Source organism: Lepisosteus platostomus, chromosome 4 (genome assembly GCF_059453375.1).
Source record: "Lepisosteus platostomus isolate fLepPlt1 chromosome 4, fLepPlt1.hap1, whole genome shotgun sequence".
NCBI classification, from domain to species: Eukaryota; Metazoa; Chordata; class Actinopteri; order Semionotiformes; family Lepisosteidae; genus Lepisosteus; species Lepisosteus platostomus.
In genome coordinates this window covers 43166246-43187485 of record NC_142614.1, presented here as the reverse complement: position 1 = coordinate 43187485, position 21240 = coordinate 43166246, and the positions used below count along the sequence as shown (strand labels likewise).

At 37.6% G+C, this 21240-nt stretch overlaps 1 protein-coding gene across 1 annotated transcript; it reads right to left on the bottom strand.

Moving 5' to 3' along the window:
* Positions 1-1888: 1888 nt before the first annotated feature.
* sub1b (SUB1 regulator of transcription b) lies at positions 1889-7832 on the bottom strand. Its single transcript, XM_088629538.1, has 5 exons — positions 7685-7832; positions 6091-6160; positions 5670-5789; positions 2901-3009; positions 1889-2377 (listed from the first exon to the last, which is right to left on the bottom strand). Exons 2-5 carry the CDS (start codon positions 6157-6159, stop codon positions 2298-2300), a joined length of 378 nt encoding a protein of 125 aa, XP_088485664.1. The 5' UTR covers position 6160; positions 7685-7832; the 3' UTR covers positions 1889-2297.
* Positions 7833-21240: the final 13408 nt, after the last annotated feature.

Genomic DNA, 21240 nt, shown 5'->3' with positions numbered 1-21240 from the left:
TGTCTGCCATAGATCTTATCAACTTAATAATAATAATTATAATTCCTTACACTTATATTGTGCTTTTCTGGATACTCCACTCAAAGAGCTATTCAGGTAATGGGGACTCCTCTCCACCACCAACAATGTGCAGCATCCACCTGGATGATGTGACAGCAGCCATAGCGTGCCAGAACACTCACCACACATCAGCTATCAGTGGGGAGAAGAGAGTAATGAAGCCACTTCATAGATGGGAATTATTAGGAGGCCATGATTGGTAAAGGCCAAAGGGAAATTTGGCCAGGACACCAGGGTTACACCCCTACTCTTTTTGAGACGTGCCCTGGGATTTTTAATGACTATCGAGAGTCAGCAACTCGATGTTATGTCTCATCCGAAGGACAGCGCCTTTTTACAGTATAGTATTTCCGTCACTATACTGGGGCATTAAGACCCACACAGATCGCAGGGCAAGCACCCCCTTTTGGCCCCCTATCTTAAGACTAAAGCGGGGATAATAAACCCCAGTTGTTTTATGGTTTTCATTCCACATAATCGGTTAATTACTAAATTGAACATAATGTCCTAGTGCTACAAATGGTGGTAAGTACTGTAGATACCGAACAGGACTAAGCCATTAAGAAACCAGTGTTGCCCAACATTGGGGTAATGATTTATAGAATATGTACATGGATACCAATTGCCCTGTAGTAGATGGAATCATACTGCAGAATTCAGGATTGTAGGTTTATGTAATTCAGAGCTCAGATTCTCAGTTCTTAAATTCTGCACTCTTACAGCAAATTGCACAAATGACTCTTAAACCTGCAATGTGATTTGCTTATTGAACTTTTTCACTTTATTCATGGAACACATGATATTCAGCAATCTTCATTACTGCTTGGTATCCACATTAAACAAAAAATTGAATTCCAATTCATTTTGCTTAACTCAATATTTGCATTGCGCTTCAAGCTTATACTATACTAGCCTTATCATTTTATTAATTTGTACTTAAGTCATTGTTTCCCATAATGTAAAATGTCATATATGTATGCCATATATTAAGTCACCCTGGCCACGCTTGGAGAAAAAAATACAATTTTTTAAAAATGTATTCTTATTTCGGCCCAGTTCTCCTTCAAGACGACACTTATGTGTTACACGAAATACAAATCCATTAACTAGAATATAAACTAAAGTTGACAAATTAAATCTGCTCTTCACTGTAGTATCTGGCCTGCATCTCGCTTTCAGTACTAATCATGAGTTAAGATTATCGGCTTCAAATAAAACTTAAGTCTTCCCCATACAGGTTTGAGTGGGTCAACATGTGGAAACCAGAAGAGGATAACTTGACACTGAAAACTTTATTGAAAGCAGAAAAACGTTTTGGCTGTTGGAAGTAACCTCTACTTGATTCTCTCTTTCCATGTGTGAACTAACGTTCATAACTTAATTTTCATATTTCCAGATTTACACAAAACTCCAGATTCATTAAATGCCATCTTTTAATTTTTTTTAGCTTTCTAAAACTTGGAAATCTAAAAATATCCTGTAGGATGTGAAGAAATGTAGAATAGGAGAACATCAAGGAGGTCTGTGGGTCATAGCACAGCATACAGAGTAAAAGCAAAACCCTTTCCCCAGGTATTCTCACATGAAAGACTGTCTGCTTTCAGTGTTATGTGATCTCACTATTGCATATCTCACAGCTGGCAGTTTAGATCAAATCTCCCTCCCCAAAAGGAGTGTTCTGAGCCCTAGAACCAGTCTGAAGTGAGTAGTACTCAATATTCTTTCAGTGTGTATCATGCCAAAATAAAGTCATTGCAAATCAATGAATGCAATGCAACATGACTGAGGTGATGTGAAAGGCCATTTACACAGAGAAGAGACCATACAATTGTTTTCAGTACAAACCCAATGTATTTCCATATAACCTTGTGATTATATAACAGTCCCAAAAAACAGTGGAGTAAACAACTCGGACAAAAAATTACAGAAAGGAAAATTTCTGGCGCCTCTTATCGCATTTATTGTGTACGAGGAACATTTCTTCCCCCTTCTCCACCCAATCCCCTACCACCCCTCCCAAATGTAACCAATCCAAGAAAACTACAACCTCCTGCCTTGCTTTTCACATACTAGGATGAACATGCATGCAAAGATTCAAATGATACTTAAATTGCAAATATACACAATGTAGTCTTATTTTAAAAAAGAATCCCATCCTTTAGAAAACATTATGCCAGTGTAAAAGTTGGTGGTTAAGATCTAAAAAAAAAGCAAGCTCCACATCTGAACCCTTTTGGTTATATTCTCTTCACCGCATCGTCAATTTCAGAGATCTGTTCCTTAAGCTGGTTCCACTGCTCTGGGTTCAAAGCAATTCCTGAAAAGACAATTTCAAAAAAAAAAAAAGAACACAGTTAAGAAAAGTACATCTGCTGCGTTTTAAATACCGATTTCGACAGAAAATGTGGCTCTTTATTAAGCCATCTCCTTTGAAATTTAAATTAGTTTAAAAAGCCAAGGGACACAAAGAAAAATTAAACTAACTGGATAATGAAAAGTTTCAGAATAGCATCTTTCATTCTATAAGCAAATCAAAATAATTACACAGGCAGTGGAAGAATTGTTTGCCTCACAGACTCTTGAGGGGCTTCAATAACTACGTGTTTAAGGGAAAGATTAAGAGAACAGAAGGAGATCAACGCAATAAAAACTTTCTTCTGCCTGACATCTTCTTATGGTGTGAAAGCATTTAAATAATATTGTTTTCAGAAACCCCTAAACAGAGAGTGACAAGAAAAACAAATGGTAAATAAAGAATGTAATAATAAATTCAATTCCACAGCCATTCGTGGCTACTGTGAACTGCTGGAATACCATAAAATTCCATGATCATACATTACCTTTTTTTCCAGGCTTCATTTCACCTTCCTGGTCCATCCAGTACTCCCGGATGTCAATCAGGACCTTGCCTTTGAAGTCTCGGACACTGACGTACCTCATCTTCCCAATCTGTGAAGAAAACCGCACAAGGACTACAAAGAGTGTTTGAACGACCCAGATCTAAGTGTGCTTTAAAAGTCACTGTAATACAGTGTGTCCACATCATAGTAAAGTCTCACCAGTTATAGATCACTTTTATAAAACACATTATGAATAGCGTACAAGAATGTTCAGCTACTGCACTAGCTCCACTACAATTGCGATTCATTTGCAACAGTTGGGTGCATCAGCTTCTGTACGGGCTATAAAAAACAAAATACTGCACCATTCATTGGTTTTACAATATTACAACACAAAAATGTGTCACATCAAGTGTAATTATTGTAAAGAGAAGCAGTTCTACCAGCACAACTCTGCAAAACGTCATCTCTTATACTATAACAGATGACACATGACAAACTTAAAAAATATGACTCGCCAAAATCAACCCTTAAAAACCTGTGCAGCTGTTGACAGAATTTACACTTATTTGAAGTTAACTGTTAAAGCGGAGATGGAACTATTCAATAAACATTGATATGTGGACTTATCGTTATCTGCAAAATTGTTAATCACAGTGGTGTTTACTAGTATATCAGACATGTCATTCTTAGTTTCTCAAAGAAATGAACATATCCAATGTGACTTGCAAAATTGGACAAAAGGCTGGATGAATAGAAAGGGGAACTGCAGTCCTAATTTCTCAGACCAGCTATTGAATCTTGGTAACAAAATAAATTAATTGACGTTAGAGAAAAAAATTACAACTTCTGAATTAAGCTTAAAATCGTGAACTTTGTGAAAGTACTGTAAGTCGCCATGTTGTCGCAAGCTGTCATTCAAGGTCCCACGAATTTGGCACTTCCTCCTCACTAGTTTCCGTAGTGATTAATGTAATGTGATGTATGAGCCAATAAATACAGCAAACATTTCACCACAGAAATGTTCAACCATAACCAGCCAGCAGCCATATCACTCTGCAACTCACAACTGGCAACCCACTGAAGCTAAGCAGGTGTGAGCCTGGTCAGTACCTGGATGCGAGACCTCCTTGGAAAAACCAAGGTTTCTGCTGGTATAGATGTTAGTAGGGCCAGCAGGGGACACTCACCCTGCGGTCCATGTGGGTCCTAATGCCCCATTATAGTAACGGGGACACAGGTTGTTTCTCGAAAAGAGTAGGGGTGTAACCCTGGCGTTGTCAAATTTCCCATTGGCCCTTACCAATCATGGCCTCCTAATTAATCCCCATCCATGAACTGGCTTCATTACTCTGCTCTCCTCCCCACTAATAGCTGACGTGTGGTGAGCGTTCTGGCGCACTATGCCGTCGCATCATCCAGGTGGATGTTGCACATTGGTGGTGGTGGAGGGGAGTCCCCATTACCTGTAAAGAACTTTAAGTGTAGTGTCCAGAAAAGCGCTATATAAGTAAGCAATATATAAGCAATTATTATTATTATTATAACCTGCATGCAGAGTTAACATGTTGGTAGTATGTGTTGGCAAAACTGTGTTGAAATCAAAAGCATAAGCAGACTATTTCTATTGATTTGAAAGAGACATTCACAAGCCTGCCTGTTTTTAACGTCATAAGGCCACACATGTTCCCGGAAGTTTTGTTGCCTCATTCTGAATCGCAGTATGTGGCACTGCCTGGAAATTTCTTCTATTTTGTGATGTAAATTGGGGATTTTACAAGTTCTTCTTTCTTTTACAAGTTCTTCTTTACAAGTTCTTCTGTACTTCTTTCCTTTATCATGATTTAAAATGCACTCATCAAAGCTGATTATTTCTAACCCCGACATATGAAAAAATGTTATTGCCTTGAACCAACAACATGGCCATGAGGCTACAGATATTTTTTATCAAAAAAGAAAGCTATGAGAAAACATGTCCTCACACAGGGCTCAATCTGCTATACATGACTGATGCTTAAGATTAAATTTTACTCCATCTGGTGCCTCATTTGACCAAATTAAATCAACACAGGATTGCTTGATGTCAATAGGTAACACTTGAAACCTGTTAGTATCAAACATTTTAAAAAAGAAAGCTGGAAATTAGAAAATTGAAAACATTTTGAAGGAACAGTGGCGAGTAACCTACTGTTAATGCTCAGCCCCGCATGTGAGAACTGGGGGAAACCCAGGACTTTGGTTGTATCAGGTCAGCTCCTTATATTAGCAGTAAGGCTTGTATCAAGATTTAAAGATACACATTACCTAGGTATTAATTCCTTTGTTCTTTCAACCCCAGAATAAAGAAGGTTTAGCAAATTAAAAAAAACCTAGAGAAAGATTGGTTCAGACAGACATGCACACCAACACTTTGTGGAAATGAAGAACGGTATAAAAAAGGACAAAATGGATGACAGGAGAAACACAAAGCACAGAAATGTAGGTCACATCCTAAAAATGGATCAAAGGTTGCTCACAGCTGCTGCAACAACACACCATGTCAATGAACGCTTTCCTGTTTGAAGGAATTGCGGTTGTCTAAGGATTAAGAGAAAGGCAGCTAAAGGCTGCTTAGCATTAAAAGGTGGATCTGAGCAACCTTTCATTCATTAAATACAACAAGGTTTAGAGCATCATTTGAATGGGATATAGGTGTGCTCTACCACCTTCTACACCATTGCTTAGTGGAACACAAAACAGGAGAATGTGCAAGGTCTGTCCCAGTCCTACCTGAAACATGTTTTCATCCTTATCACTTCCACTCCTGGATGAAGCCCCAGCTCTCGAGCTCTCACCACTCTTCTGTTTCTTTGCTGGCTTCTCAGGGGTTGCTGGCTTCTTCCTCTTTGCCTTCCAAAAGAGTTCACCATCACAGTCAGACACCACTATCGTTTACCACAAGACTAGCAAGTCAGCTGTCCAAAAAGTCAAGGGAGGACTCTGTAGATAAAAAAAAACTCTGCAACCCTGATAGTCCTTGATAAAAACGCTTGTATAGTATCTATCTCTTTAACACAAATTCACAAACAGGAGCACCCTCTCAGAAAACAAATGCCTATAAGTTCTGTGATATTAAGTCACAAGCTGCTGAAAAAAACCTTCCTAACAAACAGAAGCAGTTTTATGAAGCTGCAAAGCAATCAAAACATACCTTCTTCTCTACTTCACTGTCTGAATCACTTCCAGAAGAAGTAGAAACAACTTCCTTGGATTTTGGCATTCTGTAAAAAAAAAAGGTAAAGTAATTTAACCTTGCAGTTGAGACAAAATGATCAGTGTTGAAGAAATATTAAAAAAAAGATATCATCTAAGAAAACACCTGCTTCTTTTTAGAGAAGAACATGGACACAGTCACATTTTTTTCCCAAAATCTCATGACAGAACACATTGGGCTGAAACAAATGACCACATTACACAAAACACATTATGATTCAAACACAAAAATGGAAGACAATTTGGACCACTTTATTCCCCTTCATTATTGTGGTGGCTTAAAATATCATTGGAAGCTTCAGAAATAAAATAAAAAAAGTTATCTTTCCTATTCTTCAGAACACATCACTTCATGGTGGTAAATTGTGATGACATATTCTGCTTCCTTTTGAAGGATCTGGGTCAGCGTAGGAAGTGATAGCTCATTAAGTCAGAAAACAGTAAAGACAAGCATGCTGCAGGCACCTCTTTCAGTACAGAGTGATGGTGGAAAGAAGTGAAATGGGATTTTTCCATTTTTGAGCCATCACTGGAAAAAAAACAGTTTGATGAAAATACCCGAGGACTGCAAATCTGGGCATTTCAAACTTGTGAAAATATAACTGACTAGTATAATTAGGAGATCCACTGACACAAATTTGCAGGCTAAATAGATTTAGTGAGATGTACAATCTAAGTGAATTCACTACAATATACTCAAAATGTAAGTTTTGCACAATCTAAGGCCAGAAACGTTTTCTTCACAATAGGTTAATCACTCGACTATTACCACAGCATGAATCCCAGGTAAAAAGTATAAGAAAGAAATTATTGTAATGCAAGATTAATAACCCAACTACACCAAAAAACAAACAAAAAATACAAACCTAAGTAGAGATTTTAGAATGACTTTATCGCATAATTTCCACAAATTAGTTTACCTCATTCACGTTAACTGTATTAATGCTGTTCAATTGCAAACTCACAGTGATACGTACAATCCTCGGATTACTGAATTCCAAATGCAATTTTGGCTACATTTTATAGCAACCCAATTTTAGGATTATTTTAGAAATTTTCGTAAATGTGAAACAGTATCTGCTCTGAGTTTTACATGAAAACAAAAACAATTCACAAAAACAGGCCGAGAAAAAGCCTTTGTATTAGTGTTTAATTCTCTCAGCACACACGATACTCTCAAGTATTTTTCATTTACCGATTAACAGTTTCACTCTCTTTCCGCTCTAAGATTTTCGTGAAGTTTAAATAAGATGTGTTTGCAGAAATCCTGGTCCGCTATAAAACGACATCAGCTTTGTGACCAAAGGCCAAGCATCACTGGGTCTACACTGCTGGGCACCGAGAAACCTGCTCCGACAAGGGTAGATCAGAATTTGCAGCGCATCTTACTAGGCCTGTATTTTTTTTTTTACATCGGAAGGGTTATAACAATCGCTGCAACACCTTTGTCATGTTAACAAAGGGAAAATCGATTGCATATTTTTTAGCTCTTTCTGGCAGTTTAGGATGACAGAATGCAGAAGAAGACTTACTTGTACCGACAACAGTATTGCTGCAAGCTTGTGTCGTGTTCTGATTCACTGGCGCGGGAAGTCGCTGGAGGTTCGCAGTAGCTAACCCACTTTAGCGCTCGCCTGCTATTGGGCTTTTGCAATCATATGATTATCACTGACTTGTGGGAAATGACGTTCTTAATACTAGCGTGAGCAGCGCCGCGATATCACATGTAGGGGGCTAAAAGGTTTGATACCACTTGTTCAAAGCATTTTAATAAAAAATATATTGTAAAGCATAAACGTAAACTAAAATATTAATTACTGCTTTTGTCGATTACCTATGTTAAACTTCTGTTTAAGTTTTGTAAGTTATTCATCAGTAGAAAACAAATCTATACATACTTTACAGTACACGTGTTTGCGTGTGCGTTAAGACAGTCATACAGTACTTTTGACAATTTCAAAAATAGCACTTACTTTGCATTTAGAGTGACAAAATGTAATTACACATAAAATATAAAAATAAACACTCTAGAACGTTGCACGAAGGTATCTATTACTTAAGACATTAAATTCTACGCAGGAAAAGGAATCGGTACTCATTCTGTTCAGCACATGGAAGATTGGACAGCTCCGAAGGACGGAACTACACTGTTTTCAGTTTTCAGACTTTTTTACATTTTGATTCCGAAAGTTTTGAGTACTCTTATTTACTGCCCTAACCATTTGTCTTATATAAGAGAAAAAATAACTAATTTGCACCAGCAAATTTTAAGCACAAAAAACCTATATGTGGGAGGATATTTTGATTTGTGAAATAATTGTTAGATGATACTTGTATACTGGACTACATTTACTGATAGAATACATTAAGAAAAGTTAATTCAAATCAGAATATTCCAGGAAGTTCCTTTGGGTTATATGGTTAGGGTCTCTCCAAAATAAATTCCAACAATTTTCCTTTTGCAAAGCAGCAGAACACAACCAGATCAGTTCAGTACCACATATTTAAAAACTAAGACAAAAATAATAAATACAAATCAAGTATAAGCCAAACAATATAAAATATCAGTTTGGAGACTGAGAAAAAAAAATCATCCACATTCAGTAACTGAGACAAGAACAAAAAAAAAGAAGCAAAGATGTAATCCCCTGGCATCCATTCAAGAAACAGAAGAAACACGTGACAGCTGTCTCTTTGTCCCTGGCCTCCTTCCTTTATCCTGTAAGACAATCTCCTGCTAGGCAGTATTATCTGGCATGAGCTTTAGAGCTCTTTGTCTCTTTTGTTGGAAGTGTCTTCTACCCTTTTCTCTGTAGCATCCATCCATTTTCAGACAGCTGCTTATTCCTAGCAAGAGCCACAGTGATCTGCAACTCATCTGAAAGGCATAGAATACAAGTCATCCGGGAACACTAGAACAATTTAAAAGCACCAACTAGCCTGAGGAACACATCTTTGGAAGGCTGTAGGAAATGGGGGCACCGGGTGAAAACCCACACAAGCTCAGGAAGGCCATGCAAACTAGCAGAAGGTACCCCAGTCTGAGATCAAACATGGGGCCCAGGAACTGTGTAGAAGCAGCACTAACCTCCATTCCAACCAATTCTGTTGCACCAATCTTAGTACAGTAATTTCAGTAATAGACTTGTAATCTATTTGCTTTCTATACTCTCCCTGTTGAAAATGCAGCAAATGAGAAGCGGGCCCAGTAAAATTTGTTGACTTTTTGATTCCTCTCTATATACATACCTACAGTACAATGTTACAAGCACATATAGAGTATATATATTTTCTCAGAAGTACTTAACAAAACTTGTGAATTGCAATAATTTGGTCACTTATAAGATATTGTTCTGAAAATTACAAACATCCATTTCTTTACAGAAAGTATCACCTTTGACAATAGTGCTAAATAGTTCCTTCCAGACTCAACCAAACTTTTGTGTAAAAAAGTGTCTCCCATTCACACTTTAAAATGCATGTTCCTGTAGTGCTCACTGTGTTACGTTGACTTTCTTATTATCTTTTGGGACTATTAAAGTGGCACAGGGCCATAGCCCTGGGATCCCGGGTTCAATTCCTGGTGCACTAACTGAAGGGAGTTTCTACATTCTTCCTTTGTTCATGTTGTTTTTTTTGCTGGGTGCTCTGGTTTCCTCCTACAGTCAAAAGACAAGCTGGTAGGTTAATTAGCTTCTGGGACAATTGACCCTGGTGGGAGTGTGTGTGTGTTGCCCTGGGATGGGCTGGCACACTGTCTGGGGTGTATCCTGCCTTATCCCTGTTGCTTGTGACCTGTAATTGGATAAAGTGATAAATGTCCATTTATAGTTTCAGTATACAAAGTTGATGTAGTCTGTCAGAGTAGAACATTCCTTTAAGCCAGGTAATGTATCTGCTCTGTTCTCTGCAGATATACAGTGGTGTGAAAAAGTGTTTGCCACCTTCCTGATTTCTTATTTTTTTGGATGTTTGTCACACTGAAATGTTTCAGATCATCAAACAAATTGAAATATTAGACAAAGATAACACAAGTAAACACAAAATGCAGTTTTTAAATGAAGGTTTTTATTATTAAGGGAAAAACAAATCCAAACCTACATGGCCCTGTGTGAAAAAGTGATTGCCCCCTAAACCAAATAACTGGTTGGGCCACCCTTAGGAGCAACAACTGCAATCAAGCGTCTGCGATAACTGGCAATGAGTCTTTTACAGCACTGTGGAGGGATTTTGGCCCACTCATCTTTGCAGAATTGTTGTAATTCAGCCACATTGGAGGGTTTTCAAGCCTTAACCACTTTTTTAAGGTCATGCCACAACATCTCAATCGGATTCAGGTCAGGACTTTGACTAGGCCACTCCAAAGTCTTCATTTTGTTTTTCTTAAGCCATTCAGAGGTGGACTTGCTGGTGTGTTTTGGATCATTGTCCTGCTGCAGAACCCAAGTGCGCTTCAGCTTGAGATCACGAACAGATGGCCGGACATTCTCCTTCAGGATGTTTTGGTAGACAGCAGAATTCATGGTTCCATTTACCACAGCAAGTCTTCCAGGTCCTGAAGCAGCAAAACAGCCCCAAACCATCACACTACCACCACCATATTTTACTGTTGGTATGATGTTCCTTTTCTGAAATGCTGTGTTACTTTTACGCCAGATGTAATGGGACACACACCTTCACAACTTTTGTCAAGTCAGTCCACAGAGTATTTTCCCAAAAGTCTTGGGGATCATCAAGATGGTTTCTGGCAAAACTGAGACGAGCCTTTATGTTCTTTTTGCTCAGCAGTGTTTTTTGTCTTGGAACTCTGTCATGCAGGCCATTTTTGCCCAGTCTCTTTCTTATGGTGGAGTCATGAACACTGACCTTAACTGAGGCAAGTGAAGCCTGCAGTTCTTTGGATGTTGTTGTTTTTTTTTTTGTGACCTCTTGGATGAGTTTTCGCTGCGCTCTTGGGGTAATTTTGGTCGGCCGGCCACTCCTGGGAAGGTTCACCACTGTTCCGTGTTTTCGCCATTTGTGGATAATGGCTCTCACTGTGGTTCGCTGGAGTCCCAAAGCTTTAGAAATGGCTTTATAACCTTTTCCAGACTGATAAATCTCAATTACTCTGTTTCTCATTTGTTCCGAAATTTCTTTGGATCGCAGCATGATGTCTAGCTTTTGAGGATCTTTTGGTCTACTTCACTTTGTCAGGCAGGTCCTATTTAAGTGATTTCTTGATTGAGGTGTGGCAGTAATCAGGCCTGGGTGTGGCTAGAGAAATTGAACTCAGCTTTCCAAAGATGTGATAAACCACAGTTGATTTATGTTTTAACGGGGGGCAATCACTTTTTTCACACAGGGCCATGTAGGTTTGGATTTTTGTTTTCCCTTAATAATAAAAACCTTCATTTAAAAACTGCATTTTGTGTTTACTTGTGTTATCTTTGTCTAATATTTCAATTTGTTTTATGATCTGAAACATTTCAGTGTGACAAACATGCAAAAAAATAAGAAATCAGGAAGGGAGCAAACACTTTTTCACACCACTGTATACCTTTCCGTACATGAAGCTGATCATTAAGCAGTGGAAGCTGTGACTTAACCAGACACTGTCTAGATCAGGATGTTTGTCCAAACTGAACAGTCTGGCAGGGAGGAAACTGGTTAGCAATGCCACTGTAAAGCTAATGGCAGCTTTGAAAAGAAAACCACAGAGTTCTATGGCTGAGAAGAGAGAAAATGTCCATAGAGCAAAGGCAGCTTTCATGGCAGAGGGGCAAGAAGGAAGCCATTACTGAATAATATCTCCGATCCTGCAGAGAGTCTGCAACACAGCATTTAAGAGATACTACAAACATGTGGCGAAATCAGCTTTGTGATCAGACAAGACAAAACCAGAACATTTTGCAAAATGTTGTAAATAGTGGAAACAGCTCAGCACATCCCCCAGTCAACATCATAATTTTTTCAAGCACAGTGATAGCAGCTTTATATTATAGGCTTCTCATTAGCAGAGACTTGAGAAATTTAACAAGATTGAGGGAAAAACGGGGTAGAACAAAGTCCAGGCAAATCTTAGAGTTACCTGTAAACCTGCTTCACGTTTCATCAGGAGAATGACACAATGCACAAGGCCAAAGCTACAGTAGAGTGGCATTAGAATAAAAAAATGGATGTTCTTGAGTGGCCTAGTCACAATACCTACATGAATCCTATTGAGAATCTGTGGAAAGACTTGAAAAATGCTGTCCATAAACAATTCTGAAGCAAATTGAGAGAACCAATTTGTCTAGAATAATGAGCATAAATTGCACCATGCCAGTGTGGAAATTGTTAAAGATTTACCCCCAGAAGACTTGTAACTACTGCCAAAGGGGCTTCCACCAGATATTGGGTCCAAGGGTCTGAATACTTATACAATCGACATATTGCAGCTTTATCACCTTAGTTTTGAGCTGATATTTACTGTACTGTTACCCAGAGAAAATTTCAGTTTGATCATTTAGGTTTTGAAAAATTATATGAGGTTTTAAAAAATGAGTAAGCATCATTTTGTAGTTGAACATATGGGACAGCATGTGAAGGGTCTGAATACTTTTCAAGGCACTGTCGGCGTTTTGAAGCTCACTATTTCCCATATTACAGTTATACCTTAAAAACATTAGCACTTGTATTTAACACTTTATACATGCCAACTTTAAATTTCACTTGCCAAGTGTTTTCCTATTGCTATGTCTATTGTTTCACTTTCAGTTGCTGACATCCATGATGGGTATCCAAAAATGTGTCAGGAAAATTAAAATATATTGTGATAACCAATTCTCTCTTTGCATTCTTCATGTAAGTGTTTGACACTGCATTATAATTGGTATCTAAATTTTATGGTCTGTAACATACAGTATACAGCACCCTTTGAATATTTTTGATTCACTTTGGTTTACTTCCTGTGCTTGAATGTTTTTCTTAACGTACTGTGTGTGCAAGATTACCACAGGCAAAAGGATTACATTATTGCTGGATTTTAGTTTGAAAATTAAATAAACAATTTGTTGATAAAAAAAAATTAAACTGGGGGGCTTTTGTGACAATAGACGGGCCACCAGAGGCCAGTGATGAGACAATTCAAAGATTTTCAGTCCATCCAGATTGTAATAGAATGATGATTAATGGTTTGGAGAGTCTGAATGTTCACCTTGTAGGTGTATGTATATCAAGTGTGTTTACAGTATACTTCACAGTAGACCAGGTAGTAAATGGGTGGGTATTTTAGTAGTTGCCTTTGGGGTTTACAGTAGAACTGTCTGCAAATAGCCAGAGCTCAAAGCAGAACTATTTTTTCTGTTTTCTTCTGGTTGTCTGTGTTACAAACCCAACATAATGAAGCCACTACCCTTCTTGGACTTTTTGAAGTTACCATCTGTGTGAATAATGTACAGTACAAAGGTCCTACACCTACAGTAAGTGTTACACCACCCTTTCTACCATCTTTCAGATTTTTCTTACATTTTGTACCCCCACAGGATGTATCCATTACCGCCCATTCCTGTTAGACATGTTTTACTGATTCCAATTACATTGTAATTGTCTGTTAAGGCAGACAGTTCTTGAAAGTTCTTGTGTTTTGTTTATAATGCTCCCAGCATCTGCAGTAGGTTCTGTATGAACACACAGTCTACTTTTGACTCTTGTCCCTTTATGTTTCCCTTGCAGATTTTCTTTGGATACTTCCCCTTTTACTCAAATCTTAAATGCTTCTTTTCCAAACCAACATAATGGTCAACATCAAGTTAAATAATTTTGAAACTTGCAGGATTGTAAACTCAAAAGTCAAGTTAAAAAAGTACAGAAATAATGTACAAAACTGGTAGTGCAGGTGATGGTAGAGACTTTGAACCTGCTCAATGAGGCACTGCAGGATAATAGCACAATGGATCACTCTCTCAGACAGGATTTCCCCTCTTAGATCACAAAAATAGAAATCAACCTAAAAATGAAGGAGGGAGAAAACATGGTCTGCAAAGAAAAAGGGAGAAGCAAATATTTAAATATCTAAAGAGTATTCAGGCTCAGGAACTAAAGCTAGAATAAATCATGAGTCTCTATATATGTCAGATTCATTAAAAACATTCTAGAGGTTAAGTGTTAGGAGTGTGCCATACACCACCAGATGCAGATGTTGTTTATAATTAAACACTGCATAAATATTAAGAATGTACAACAAAATGTAATAAGAGACCTCAACTTTCCCCACATAAACTGGGAAACTCCTACAAGGAATGTCAACTGCAGAAAGGGGCAATAAGACAATAAAGGGGCAGATCGGTGGCACTGTGGCTAAGGATCTGCACCTGTGGCTGGAAGGCTGGCGGTCCAAAACCCATGGCTGGCAGAGGAATCCTACTCCGTTGGGCCCCTGAGCAAGGCCCTTAACCCCAGCTCCTCCAGGGGTGCCATATGAATGGATGACCCTGTGCTCTGACCCAAAGCTTCTCTCTCCCTGCCTGTGTGTCTCATGGAGAGTAAGCTGGGGTATGCAAAAGACACATTCCTAATGCAAGAAATTGTATATGGGTAGTAAAGTGATCTTATCTCTTATCTCAAAACCAAAATGATGGACATGGTTAATGACTGCTTTGTTACCCAGTTTTTCAGAAGACCTACAAGAAGAAATGCTCATTTAAATCTTGACAGAGTGAGACAAACAGAACTGAGAGAACCCTTTGGAAATCAAGGAATGAGACAGAGAATAAGATAAGTAAGAGAAGTTAAATTGAATAAGATAGATATGAAATCAGTGGGAACTGGGTGGCAACGGTTTAAACAGATTCTACTTGAAATACAGATTTAATGTATCTCAAGAGTGAGTAAATCAAAAGCTAAAAATTGTATTCCAAATGGTTAATCAAATACTTAAAGTAACTTTTAAGGGAAAACAAACTTTTATTAACTGATTTTTGTACTGGGAGCACTAAAAAAATTCCCTAGAGAGATTAATAAACCTCCAGCCATGAAATCGGGTTGGTCTATTTACTTAATTGCACAACTGTAATACTCATCTCCAAGCTCTGAGATGTTTTTTAATGTATTGTTCCATTAATTAAGTGAATGTTTTGAGTAATCAACTGTAAACAACATTAAGAAACATGTTACACATCTCCAGCTCAATAAATAAATAATGTTATTGTTCAATTGACCTCTCAGGTAGGAAAAACATTGAAGACACTATACATTCAAGGAAATGAGTCTGACACCCTTTTTTTAGATACATAGATAGATGTCTGCTTGGACATTGCACATGTTCATAACATAGTTGCCCACATTTCAAAGCTTGTAGCTTCTTCATTTTGGAATTATTGACACTGTATGTCAACCTTACCCTAAGCATTGTTAATCTGTTGGAGTCCAGACCTATTCAAATATGAAGCAAAAAACATAGTCAGCTTTAGAAACAGCACTTAGTCACAGCCCAGTCAGTGTCAGAGACATCAGTATTGACGGCAGATAAAAAAATTAAGTAAAAAAAATCTTCTAACTGTTCTGTTAAATGTTGAATAAAAGCATTATCTCTCAATAAAAATGTGTTAAATCTCCAGTCCCTAGCCCTTTTTATATCAGGGTAAAATTAAAATGTCAAATATTAATCGTGATCTTAAATTAAGTTGTCTTGAATCTCTATCACAATTCTCAAACTATTGCAGGACACCAAAATGGCGTCTATTCTGCTAGGTCTCGTGCCTTCAAGAAAAGAAGGTATAATCTCTTGCAAAAAGGGTTCTGGGTCAGCAATGGGTCACAAATAGAAATCTCATTAGAAAATTGTTTTAATAACTGAGCATTAATAAGGACATAAGAAGTTGAAGAAGGGTGAAATGTAAATAATGCTAAGTAAATTACATGATTTACTTACCTCTCACCTTCATTACTTCTCACACCTGAAGAAGGCTTCACAGCCGAAACGTGTTTTCTCTCTTCTCTTTTCAGCATGGAATAAACCTATTACTTGTTCCTTCGTAAATTACATTTTTATAATCTCCTAATATAACAGGGATGTTCACAGACATAGCTAATGTTTAACTTGGTCAAAAAAAGTCTACATTAAAAACATTTGTTGTATTTGAAAAGGCAGCACATGCAGTCACACAGTTTAATTGCATAATTGCATAACAGGGTCTCCCTTTCCATATAGTTATCCAGAGAACAAATAACAGAAAACAAAGACGGTTAGAAAATTAAAATATTGACTATCTTCAACATAGTGACTACCTTTGCAGATGAAAATGGAAATATATATGTTAAGATTTACAAAAAACAGTATTTTTTTTCATTGTTTTTATACAGTACGTGTACAGTAATCTTTTGTTTAAAATTGAACATATCCTAGAAATGATGTTTTTGGCAGATATATTAAAAAGTTAAACTTAGCCTGTACCAAAATCTAAAATGATATGTGGGTCATACACAGAGGCTGTGACATTATATGGGTATTGAAAGCTGATCAGTTCTTACATTTCGTACCTTATCTTTAGAACAAATGTAAAATACCTAATTCAGATCTGGAGGAATTTTAAATGTGTGAAGTGCTCTGTGACTCACAAACATTGATTTAATGTAAATCTGCTAGCGTTTAAAATATGTGACAGCAGAAACATACTGTATTGTAAATCCTGAACAGTATTATATGTATAATAAGACAAAAAGAAATGTAATATGACATAACATACAAAATTATTAAAATAAATGTCCCACAACAAAGTCTAATGGTGAGAGTATGGAATTAGGAATCTTTAGGAGCAAGACAGCTGTCCTTGAACTAAGCCCTTTACCTCACTGTGTGTCACCTTAGCTGTAAAATCCTGTATTAGCACCGAGTAGAAAGACACGTTCCAATAGGTTAAACTTTGAAAGCAATCCTTTACAGTACAGTACATAATCACAAACTATATACAAATTATAATTGTAAAGTGTGTGTATATATATACATTTAGATAGTTGCTGGCTTTTTACGCAGGCTAAAATCCATTTTAAATTAAACAGCGGTCTTTCCTGTAGTTGACATTTATAACATCCGCCTCGCTGGAATGTGCTCCATATTGGACTATATAAGAAAATCTATTCGACACTTAAGAAATGACATGTAAATGACATGGATAATGTTATTGCAAAGCATGACGCTGATCAAAAAATAGAAGCAAAACAAAATCTTGGTCAGTATTGGGATGGGAGACATCTAAAAATAGCCTAAATTTGTAATAAATGATGTTGCTGGCCATTTTGTTAATAGACCACTACTGCCAGTAGCAGCACCAGAATTTCCACAAGCCAATGACCCATTATGGTAACTGGTGACAGTGTGCTGTTGGAGGTGCTGTCCTTCAAGTGATATATTAAACCGCAGTCCTGTCTATTTGGTCATTAAGGATCCCATGGTACTGTTTTTAACAACAGGGGTCATTCCCCCGTTTTAATGACTAAATTCCACTCTGGGCTTGCACAATCAGACCTGCCGAAATTTAATCCTTATTTCAACTGGTGAAATTGGTGATTCTCTTCTCTACTTGAGTAGGGACTGATTCCACAGCATGTCCTCTTCTCATATATGTGCATGTTACACGTCAGTCTTTCGTCCTGTTCATTATTTCCTATGCAAGAAGTGCGGTGTGACAAAATGTGTGCACAAAATGTGTGGGCTTGTGAATTTGGAAGTTCAAAAGTAATGCAGTATGTGTGCATGATTTAATTACACTGCAGCTATGTTACAGCTTGGTGAAAGTGAAAGAGAGTGAATGCACTTTGGGAACATTACTGACAGTATGCCTGCAGTGTGAAGTTACTACAGCATTCAGAGTACATCAATCTACCAAAATCCCTGACTCCCTCCCCTTTAAATCTGGGAAAGACCTGGGATCTACCGAAACCCGAAACCCCAGAAAGTCAGATTCAGAAGGCACCCGATGGATTGTTTCATCACAGTAACAAGTACAGTTAACACAACTGGACATCAAGAAAATGCACCTTGGCAATGGTAAAGTTGTAACTCTCTGTCACTGGGATGCAACAATGCAGATTTTAACAACACCATCAACATGAATGAGACCCCTAGAGAGAGTGTATAAGATAGAAACTTCAAAATGGCTTCTTACCATTGATGGTTATCTTATTGTACAACATTATGTTTACCAAATTGAGACTGACACAACAACACTAATGTCAATGTCATCACTTAGAGTAATGATATCCATTCATGGTCCTGGAGGGTCACAGTCCACCAAATTTTAATGGTAAATTACAATCCTCTATATGTTAAGACATTAAGAGTCCAGCATGCATTGAAAAACCAAAGGACAAAGCAAAGATTGAATATCAGTGACTTACTGTAGGGCTTCACACTGAAAGTTCCTGTGTCATAAAATGTGTTTTATCCAAGAACAAAGTACAGTAAGTTGTATTAACCATATGTTGTTACCTAAAATTGTATGCTATGTAGCACAGAGGGTTAGCAGGTGCAATGTGCTCTTATAAAAAGCTGCCTTATAGCCAAGTGATTTTTTCTCATATTGGATATACGCCTTCCTAACAGAAAAAGACCATCAACAAAGGAGAGTAGATGAAGAAAAGTTCACAGTTTGTGAAAAATCCTCACCATATATAGACTCAGCACATACACAGTACAATATTGGTTTTATATGAGGAAATGAATGACTACATCTAACCTTTCTCTTGCATGAGTCATACCGTTATGGCCTAGAGAAAATGTTGTGTTCATTGCATTATATAGATTATTTTGAACTGCCATGGATACAGAAACTGGTTTCTAACAAGCTTTTTCTAGTTTTTTTCCAACACATACTACATGTTCTGCTAAACCTGACCAGGAAATATTTTGTATTCCCCACAATAAAAATAGTATTGCAGGACATCAAGGTAGCTTTCTGCCAGATGGCTTCTGAAATATTATTAGAGCTAGTGATTGTACTTACAAGATTTCAGAGTGGAACTGTCAATTATTCAGCCATGACTCTTTCATTTGCTACTCAAGCCATACACTCAGCTCTTGAGTGGATATCTGGATTGTTAAAAAGTCATTACAGACATCTGAACAAAAACAGGAGAAATTAGACAGATTCCTCTCTATGCATTTGCCTGTACATATTTTCAATATAAATTTGGTATTATCCCATCATCATATCATGTATTTTGAAGTGAAATTACATTACTCATAAATGAAATATTTTGACTGATTCAAGAACAAGATTTAAAAACAGAAAAAACTTTCTATGTTTTACCTTGTAACAAGAATGTTCTCAATTACCAGACAATGGACTATGTGTCTTCTATACATCTATCTTCCAGTGGAGAGGCCACCCCTTTGCCTGTGCATTCCCTTTCCCAAAGGCTGCTGTGGAGTTATGAATGAAGTAGTTGGCTGTGATGTCCCAGGTGTGCCTGAGGCATCCTGAATCTCATTGGACCTTCTACAATTTCCCTTTCTACCACAGTCAAGGAATCTTTCACTCCTCTCACTACACTTCTAATAGCTGCTGTTTTCAAAAGTATCTGCTTGTTGTGATCATCTGTTTTTTGGTTTCACATTTCTAAAGCTTGACAGATTCTGAACTGAACTGTATTTTACTGGACAGACTAAACCTTTTCAAGAACTGTGGCAGTGCATTGTTTATCATCATATTCTCACCGGTCAGCATGTTTCCCTGCCTGTCCGCCTTCCTCAGCCAGGGAAGCGTGGACCTGCAGACTTTTCATTTTCCAGGACGTCCTTGCCACTTCCTAATGCTGCCAGCTAGCCAGTAGTTATATCACCTTACAACTCACAACTGACAACCCTAGTCTGTGTGGGTCCTAATGCCCCAGTACAGTGACGGGGACACCACACTGTAAAAAGATGCCATCCTTCAGATGAGAAGTAAAACTGGGCTTCTGACTCTCTATGGTCATCAAAAATCCCAGGGTGTTTCTTGAAGAGAGTAGAGATGTTACCCCAACTTCCTGGCCAAATTTCCCATTGGCTTTTACTAATTGTGGCCTCCTAATAATTCCCATCTATAAATTGCCTTCATCACTCTGTTCTCCTCACCACTGATAACTGGTGTGTGGTGAGCGTACTGATGTACTTTGGCTGCTGTCACATCATCCAGTTGGGGTCTGCACATTGGTGCTGGTGGAGGGGAGTCCCCATTACCTGTAAAGCGTTGTGAGTGGAGTGTCTAGAAAATCACTATATTAGTGTAAGGAATTATTATTATTCCTTTTGAAAAGAGAACAACTGAGATACAATGGACATCTTTTTTTTCTGCATTGTGTAAAATGCACATTGGGGTGATGAGCTTTATAAGTGTGTATCAAATTACAGATTGCATGTTTTGTTACACTACAGATCCTAACTTTCTTTGGAGAAGTGCCAACTTCCACTTTTGCTTTCGAAGGCCAGAAGATAATTTATAAACATCTTCATTACAGGGATATCCCAAGGATAAACTGATTCATTTAAGTTAAATGGTTAGAAACTATAACAAATTAAACAGAATCGTAAAGATGTACAGATGCCAAAATTGGAGATAAACGCTCATGTTTTCTTTTTGTTTGTTTTTGTTATGTGCAGCAGCAACAAGCTGAAGTCTGGATATAGTGCAGTTGGGCATTCTAGACAGTAGTCCATTACAAATGTAATGTAATATTTAATACAGATCTTTGTCCTTCCACTTCCTGAGGCATGTGTTGACTTCTTACTTAGTGAACAACTGAGTAACATATTCTTTTAGATCATCAGACATTTCCCTTTCATTGTCTGGTGGTTTCCCTCTATTGTCCTGGATATATTTTGCTTAATCCTCAATGGTTCATCTGCAGCTGTAGTACTGAAAGAACCTTTAAGTATTTATTGTAGTCCACATTTCAATTTTCTTTTCCATTTCTCTTTTGGCCTTTCTAATACAGGTTTTTACCTGTAATTTCAGTTCATTGTATTCCTTTTATTTACCTGTCATATTTTAATCATTTTATAAAGAGATTTATTTTTCCCTTACATCTTTCCGACTGGGTTTGTTTGACCATTAGGGGTACTGTTTCTTAGTTTTTGACTTACTCACTC

Bases quoted from the DNA above. Each gene is read 5' to 3' on its own strand.
- sub1b (XM_088629538.1), bottom strand. From the start codon at position 6,159: ATGCCAAAATCCAAGGAAGTTGTTTCTACTTCTTCTGGAAGTGATTCA. The intron at 3,010-5,669 runs GTAGGACTGGGA...TTTTCTTCACAG, and splicing joins AGGATGAAAACATGTTTCAG to ATTGGGAAGATGAGGTACGT. The intron at 2,378-2,900 runs GTAATGTATGAT...TTGTCTTTTCAG, and splicing joins AATGAAGCCTGGAAAAAAAG to GAATTGCTTTGAACCCAGAG.